This window comes from Branchiostoma belcheri, unplaced genomic scaffold (genome assembly GCF_001625305.1).
Source record: "Branchiostoma belcheri isolate BF01 breed outbred unplaced genomic scaffold, Haploidv18h27 scaffold2, whole genome shotgun sequence".
In the NCBI taxonomy this organism is placed as follows: Eukaryota; Metazoa; Chordata; class Leptocardii; order Amphioxiformes; family Branchiostomatidae; genus Branchiostoma; species Branchiostoma belcheri.
The window spans coordinates 6,793,275-6,801,039 of record NW_017803490.1 but is presented as its reverse complement, the minus strand read 5'-3'; the positions used below and the strand labels follow the sequence as shown (position 1 = coordinate 6,801,039).

At 41.9% G+C, this 7,765-nt stretch overlaps 1 protein-coding gene across 1 annotated transcript; it reads left to right on the top strand.

The window, feature by feature from the left end:
• The first annotated feature begins 652 nt into the window (after window positions 1–652).
• LOC109468454 (SAC3 domain-containing protein 1-like) lies at window positions 653–3,600 on the top strand. Its single transcript, XM_019766698.1, has 6 exons — window positions 653–800; window positions 1,124–1,186; window positions 1,562–1,690; window positions 2,379–2,540; window positions 3,208–3,395; window positions 3,596–3,600. The coding sequence occupies exons 1-6, from the start codon at window positions 712–714 to the stop codon at window positions 3,598–3,600; spliced, it is 636 nt and encodes a 211-aa protein (XP_019622257.1). The 5' UTR covers window positions 653–711.
• Window positions 3,601–7,765: the final 4,165 nt, after the last annotated feature.

Here is a 7,765-nt window from a genome sequence, read left to right as displayed (position 1 = left end):
TACTCGCCAAAAGGGTGAAGGGATTTTTTTGTCGTCTCACACATGCGTAGATATGATAGTGGGGTTACTATATTGGAAGTCAGTCCGACTTTCGGAAAACCTGGGTAGTTACACGTATCATTGAAATGATACAAAAAGCACTCCGAGGACGACCCGACGTTTACGTGTATCATTTATATGATAGACACGGAGGGCAGACCCTAATATACTCGCCAAAGCGTAATTGGATTTTTGGGAAGAAGTTGCGAAACCTTATAGGCGCGGCTTTTTAAGAGCTTTTTTTCATGAAATTTCACTCCGCAACGTTTCCTTAGCTCTTCGGCGTGTAATATACTAGTAACCGAACCTCGTAAGCCGTGACCTCGTGACCTCGTGACCCGGAAGTAGATGGGATTAGCGGTATCACGGAAACCCCCATACAGTTCGAAAACCTACGCCAAAATGAGTTCTTAGCTAGCGAATAAAGGTCAACTTTGACGCTACAAAGCTCGTTTTTGTGTACAAGTGTGATCTTCAAGTGAACTTCCCGAGGTTCCCTGACTTGTAAGGATTGCAACGACATATATTTTAGCCTGGCTTTCCCGATTCTGACTGCGCTATGATAAATTCTGTGAACCATGCTAAGGACTCATTTCGGCGGTTAACAAGGCAGTAAACAAAGGAGACAGAGTTGTGGATTTGACTGCTGTTTTGGCGCTTATTTTTCGTCAAATGCAGTCTACTTTCACAGGTACCATGCAGGACGAGGTGGACATCCGGGGGACGTGTCAGGATATGTGTCCTGAGCAGGAACGAGCTGCGTAAGTTCGATATATTATAAAGCTAAATGGTGGGTGGGAGGGGGGCACTTCCGCGTTTGCGATAAGGTGTCAGACAATTTATTTTTTATGTCTACGGAATTGTGACTATCCACACAGGCAGGTCTGTAGTTTTAATGCGAAAATAAACGTTCTATCTTGCGTCCTGATCTAGAAAAGGTGGTGTTGGTAGGTTAGTTCTTGAGTTCTGTGCATCTAACGTTATAACTTTAAACAGTTGTCTACGTTGACAAAGTTTGTTAATAAGTTGCATCCCTGTCAGTCTACTGTCCCTATGTTTAACTGTGTTTCTTGTCTCTTTACAGACGACAGAGACAGAAGCGCCTGCACAGGTTTGAAATGGTGGAGGGAACAGAACACAACAGACTGTGAGTAGAAAATTTAGCACAACAAGCTACAAGTGCCTACCAAAATTTAACACAACAAGTGCCTACCTAATGACGTATTTTACATCAGTCTGGTCCCTGTTGGAAGAACCTGACTGAAAATTCAAGCACACTGAATCCACTACTAATACATACTTCATCTCAGTTGAGGATGGTTTCTTTTTCACAGAAAAACACAGAAAATGTGTTAACACAGAAATATAAACACAGAAAATGAAGGGCTCTCATTGGCCGAGGGGTAGTGGCCATGTCCTAAACAGTCTTAAAACTTAAAAGACTATGGGACTATCTTTAGTCCTTTACTGTACCTTTACTTGTAGCGTTATATTCATTTTTGTTCCATCCATCGTTCCCCAGACCGTCAGCTGACCCTGTCAGGTGTGTGAAGGAGTACTCCCGCCCTGCGGCTGGGAAGGACGTCATCCCTCCAGCTGAACTCAGGCCTCCACAGGTGCTGCAGGGCACTGTGGACTACCTGGTCAACAGGTGAGCTAGCTGTCAGGACAGGTGAGTTAGCTGTCAGGGTCAGGAGAGCTGAGAAACCTGTTGGTCAGGATAGCTGAGTTAGCTGTCAGGGTCAGGACAGGTGAGTTAGCTGTCAGGGTCAGGACAGCTGAGTTAGCTGTCAGGGTCAGGACAGCTGAGTTAGCTGTCAGGGTCAGGAGAGCTGTGTTAGCTGTCAGGACAGGTGAGTTAGCTGTCAGGACAGGTGAGTTAGCTGTCAGGGTCCGGACAGGTGAGTTAGCTGTCAGGACAGGTGAGTTAGCTGTCAGGACAGGTGGGTTAGCTGTCAGGGTCAGGACAGGTGAGTTAGCTGTCAGGACAGGTGAGTTAGCTGTCAGGACAGGTGAGTTAGCTGTCAGGGTCCGGACAGGTGAGTTAGCTGTCAGGACAGGTGAGTTAGCTGTCAGGGTCCGGACAGGTGAGTTAGCTGTCAGGATAGGTGAGTTAGCTGTCAGGATAGGTGAGTTAGCTGTCAGGGTCAGGACAGGTGAGTTAGCTGTCAGGTCAGGACAGGTGAGTTAGCTTTCAGCGTCAAGTTGACAGCATGTGGGTGTGAGTAGATTGACAGGCAGAATGACAGGACAAAGGGTCAGAAAATAAGTGTGAACTTGAATGTTACAAAAGAAACCAAACACTCCCAGAAGTCTAAAATGTTGATGTTGCCATGTAGAATCCTCCCGAGGGACGACGTACATTTCTCCGACGTCTACAACTTCATCTCGGACCGACTCCGCGCAGTACGCCAGGACATGGTGGTGCAGAGGGTCAAAGGCCACACATGCGTTACCGTCCTGGAGAAAGCCGTACGGTTCCATGTGTATGCAGCATACAGGTCAGCAGAAACACCCCTTTTATACTAATGGATCGGTCTTGTCCAATGTGAAGAGGATAAGCACGTCGGCAGAACGTACTGCACCTGCGCAAAACTGTACTGTATTGTGCATAGCATTTCGGCAGAATGTCTCATATAAGGTCATACTCGTGTATCTAAGGTGAACATCCCGTCTGTAGTTTCCAAATATTGTGTCGGAAAAGATATTGTCTGCAACAGGCAAAATTCTGATGCAACGTTGACCAAAAATCCAACGAAAACCGTGAAAAATCAGGATTTTGCACAGGCACAGTACGTCTTACCGACATGCTTTTAGTATGTGCATGCATGAAGGTCTCCATGGTACATGTACTAAGTATGGTTGGTCTGCCATCTTTGTTGGGTAGGGGTAGGATTGACAAAAGAAATATGATGTTAATAAGTTTATTCTTTTTATTTCGTTTATTGATTAAGACAAATAAGGCAATACATGCTCAGACATAAGCCTCAAGTGCCAGTCTACACGTAAAAGAAGACGGAACAATAAGAAATAACAAATACGCAACAATACAAGGTCCTTAGGCAGGGTACGCAGATTCGGGCACCACAAACATGTATGTATGATATAATGTGTGACATCAAGAAAACGACACACATATAAAACTACATGTTTTATTTTCCTGTACAGATTGTGTGAGTCCAGCCTTCAGCAGTTTGATCCCCACCTGAATAACCAACAGTTAGAGAACTGTCTGACCTGGCTACTCAGGGAGTACACAGACAACAGTACCGGGGCTACACAGGCAAACAGCAATACAGGGACTACACAGGGGAACAGAGCCTGTATGGAGGCACTATATCTCATGCACTGTCTGGGTAAGACTTTTGTCCTTTTCTATACACTTAAGCACTGTAGGAAAGTTTGTATTCCCAATGCAACTAGACCCTTTCATTGAAAAACTTTTTTCTCTACTGTAACAGAAGTTGAATTTTTGTAACAATAGTTAGTTTCATTTTGTATTTGTTAACAACTTAATTGTATCTTTTCATCATGTGTTGTTGTGACCTGTACTTAGCCTAATGTGGCAAAAATCTGCAATAAAGGTCTTCATTCATTCAATAAGGATCATGTACTTGTACTTCAAATTTCGGTTGAGATCCTTAACAATGTCGATTTGAGAAAGCAGGTACATGTACTTTGTTCATTGCTAGATATTTTGTTGATTAAAACTGCACTGTAGTTTGCAGCTGGTGTTCAACAACTTTGATTTTAAATGATCGTCTTTATTTTAAATGAATGTAGACAGTTTAGTTGCCCCGACGGCAGGACAGTCTGCTATGGGACCGGTGAGGTGAGGTGAGGAGAAGATGTTGCATCTTTTTATCAAATTTTCTTTTCTGATTATTTCAATCCAGGGTCCCACGATGCTCTTCAACACGGACTATCCTTGCCAAAAGCTATAAGGTTGAGTTTTGTTGGTTCAGTAGTCCTGAGTTCGAGTCCCAGTGTAGGCTACCATCTTTTTTTTTTATCTCGGCCGCCTGAAGCGGCCGAGATATTGTGCTCCAAAATATGTACGTTGAATGGTTGAATGGTTGGATGGTTGGATGACTGGATAAATCTTGATTTCGACCGTGAAAAAAAACCCAATGAAACCAATTACTCTGCATGTATACTTTACTTTGTGGTGTCGACCTACCGGATGATAGTGTCGTTATTCTGATACAACGAAGTTGCTAAAAAAGAGGAAATGCTGTTTACCACAAAACCATTGTTTTATATCATAGTATGCATTTAATGTTCTAGAATTTCGCTAATAGCTGCTGTAATTGGACCAATAAATCAATGACATAAATTATGTACATTAACCTTCCATATTTGCTTCAGTCGCAAGATGTCGCTTTTGATTGGTGAATAAATCACTGTGACGCAAGTAAATATTCACTTGAAATGAGAAATTACCGCCCAACAAACGGACCATTAGATTCCCAGTGCTGTATTACTCTTTTGTTCTTGTGGTCAACTTGTTTTCTTTGTCTTGAATCGCGTAAAAGACCAAGGAAAATACAATGAAATCGGCAATCGCCGAGCCGCGCCCCGATCTGCCGCCGCCATCTTGGATTTTTTTGGAAAGCTGCAATTTGGCCCAAACCGCTAGAGGGGGCGAATTAAAATGTTTAATATATTCGGTCTGAAGTTTTAGTAGCTCTAGCAGTAGAGGAGAAGTTTGATAATGCATAGAACGGATAAAATAGAATAAAATTAAATGAAATAAAATAAAACAGAATAAAAAATAAAATGAAAATAAATAAAAAATAAATAAAAATAAAAAAATAAAATAAAACGAAAATTATTGTAGTGGTTACATATACTTAACGTTATATTGTATTTAGCAATGATCATTTAGCAAAAAAAATTCGGTACTGAAACTCCGGTATTCAGAATCAGGTACAGGTACAGGTCCGGACCTGGACCTGATCCTCTGGACCTGGAAGAGCCGAACAGGTACCCACCCCTATTGCTAGAGGTGTAATATGGCTGTAATGTCGACACTGTTTGTTGAGTACTAGTACAGTATATTTATATTCCTAATCAAAAGTAACAGTGAAAGATTTGCCCATACATTGGTATTGAAATAAAGAGCACATTTTAGTACCGTTCACCTGTCAATTTGGTCATTTTCCGGGGGGTACGTTTATTCCGGAGGGTATGTATATTAGACTTTGAAGATTTGTCCGGGGGGTATGTTTATTCCGGGGGGTATGTTTATTAGGGACATGAGAGTAGTATGCATTAAATGTTATAAAGATTTGGTAATAACCGCTGCAATTGCACCAATAAACCAAGTTAAAAAAATTACGTTTTAATATTACCTTGAGACATCTGAATAAGTCAAGACGAAGGTTATGGAAGTGCACTATATTCCTCGGTCGCAAGATGTCGCTTTTGATTAGTGGCCTGAATGGAATTTCCCATATCGAAGATCCCGGATGTAACGCATGAGGCTGGTAAGGTATTTACTTAGCAAAAATAGCAAAATATCAGGAATTATAAGGGTATTAGGCATAGAGCCATAGGATAAAAATGGAGCTAAAGATACTACGGGCAAGGGCAATCAATTACATTGTGTTTTATTCGTGCTGTTGAACAGATTTAAACAGAGTTACGTTATCGCCCCCCTCCCCCCCCGTGAAAATTTATGAATTCGTACAACCTAACAATATGTTAGTGCATTAAGCTTGATAACGTTTGACAGCTCTGTTATTGTAGCCACTCCATTTTGTGTTGTCTCATGAAGTTATACCAAAATAAAACATTTCACTTTTGACACATGCATCTTTGCTCTTTATTCATCAGTATTGTCCAGACATTACAATTGCAATGAAACATACAGATGAAACATAGTTCCTCTGTAATATACAACATGACACTACTGATTCCAAAAAATGTCTTCCCCATACATTGAGCTGTGTAACCTACTCTAACAGAGAAATTAGCTCCACATACATATCCTAAACTCTTTCCTGTCTCTCAAATCTTCAATCACAAATGAAAATCTGTATCTCTACCTAAACATTTTCCCTCCCAACATCTGCTTCGAGATTAATATTTTTCACTAATTCCATTGAAGCAAATGATAATGGAAGCCAACTTATTACCCTGTTTGGTGTTACAGGTATGAACATACTAGGTAATACATTCTTTCCTCTCTAGCAGTTACACAAATCTATGTGGACATCCTCCAAGAACACAAAACTACATGGCCAGCGGCCGAGATAAACTTTTTTCAAAAGTCTTGTTTTAATTCCAACATGTAATCACCAGACGTGGTGACGACACACTCAAGTTTTTTCAACTTATATTAATGCCGCCACCAACACAGGGGACAAATACATGACAGGACAATACTCATTTACACCTGAGCTAAGTGAGGAAAGCCGTGTAAAGTGCCTTTCCCAAGGGCACAAGATCGGTGGCATGTCAGGACTCGAACTCGGGACTCAAAGTTCCGAGTCGCGCACTCTGCCGCTACGCCACACGACCCCACATACATACCATCTTAAGTTTTGTGTAGGATTTAGTCATGGTATAAAAATCCTTAACTACTTCCAGGTACAGAAGTATTGTTTTGGGATAGAGTAGGTTGACAGCATGTGGGTAGCTTGATGGAGGATTGACAGACAAATGACAGGAGGTTATAGGTCACAGCATTTGGCAATTTTGTATATGCCATGGGGTAGAGCTGTGTACCGGTACGCAGTACCGATACTGTACCGGAAAAATTGATTAGGTACAGGTCCAAAATACCTAATCCCTCAGTACCGGTACCGTACCTAAACAATTTCACACCAATTTTATGCCTATTTGTGACCTCAAATCGGTCCCTGTGTAAGGACAGTGTGTTCATGAAAACAAAAACATCTTTAGTTTTGCCTATATTTCATCTGAGCATTCGCCATAAACAAAGAATAAACCTTAACTATCAAGTTTATTAATGTTTTTTTGTTATTGAAGGAGTTCAGAAGAGCATATAATTTGGTCGAATTGTTCAGGTACAGGTTCAGGTCCGGACCTGTACCTAAACCTGTGTACCTGTACCTAAAATTTGTTTAGGTACACAGCTCTACCATGGGGTAGGATCTGGACTTTTAAGTGTGTATTTGCAGAAAGTGTTCTGAGTTGCAGAAAATAATTTTGACATTCTGAAATATTACAGCACACTGAAAAAAGTATTTCTACCCTGTTTTCAATGACATCCATCACTCTTCTTCAGCATCACTAAAGTGAACACAACTGTCGCCATGTAGGCAATGCCAGGTGGTGCAGGTGGCCCTTCAGCTGCACCTGGCGCAGCTGCGAGGAGACTTTGTGCAGCTGTTCAGGCTGGTCCGACAGCTGCCTTACATCCACAGCTGCGCTGTGCACAGGCACCTAGCACTTCAACGCAGGTACTGTTGTTTTAGTTCTGTTTCCTCTTCTTCTCCAAACCAATGAGATGAATGAGCTGAACCAGATGTCTGTCACCATGGTAACTGGTGTTGGGTTACATCATGTCACAAGGAGGGATTTAGACTCCTGTCACCATATATATATGAATAGCCTGGGTACCATGCTGGTTAGTTTACGTCCGCTCCCACAGTCGGTACCGACTGTCGGTAGTGACTGTGGGAGCGGACGTAAACTAACCAGCATGGTACCCAGGCTAATATATGAATGTGTTTGAGTAAGAATTAACAGTGAGAGC

Bases quoted from the DNA above. Each gene is read 5' to 3' on its own strand.
- LOC109468454 (XM_019766698.1), top strand. From the start codon at position 712: ATGCAGTCTACTTTCACAGGTACCATGCAGGACGAGGTGGACATCCGG. The intron at 1,187-1,561 runs GTGAGTAGAAAA...ATCGTTCCCCAG, and splicing joins GGAACAGAACACAACAGACT to ACCGTCAGCTGACCCTGTCA. The intron at 1,691-2,378 runs GTGAGCTAGCTG...GTTGCCATGTAG, and splicing joins GTGGACTACCTGGTCAACAG to AATCCTCCCGAGGGACGACG.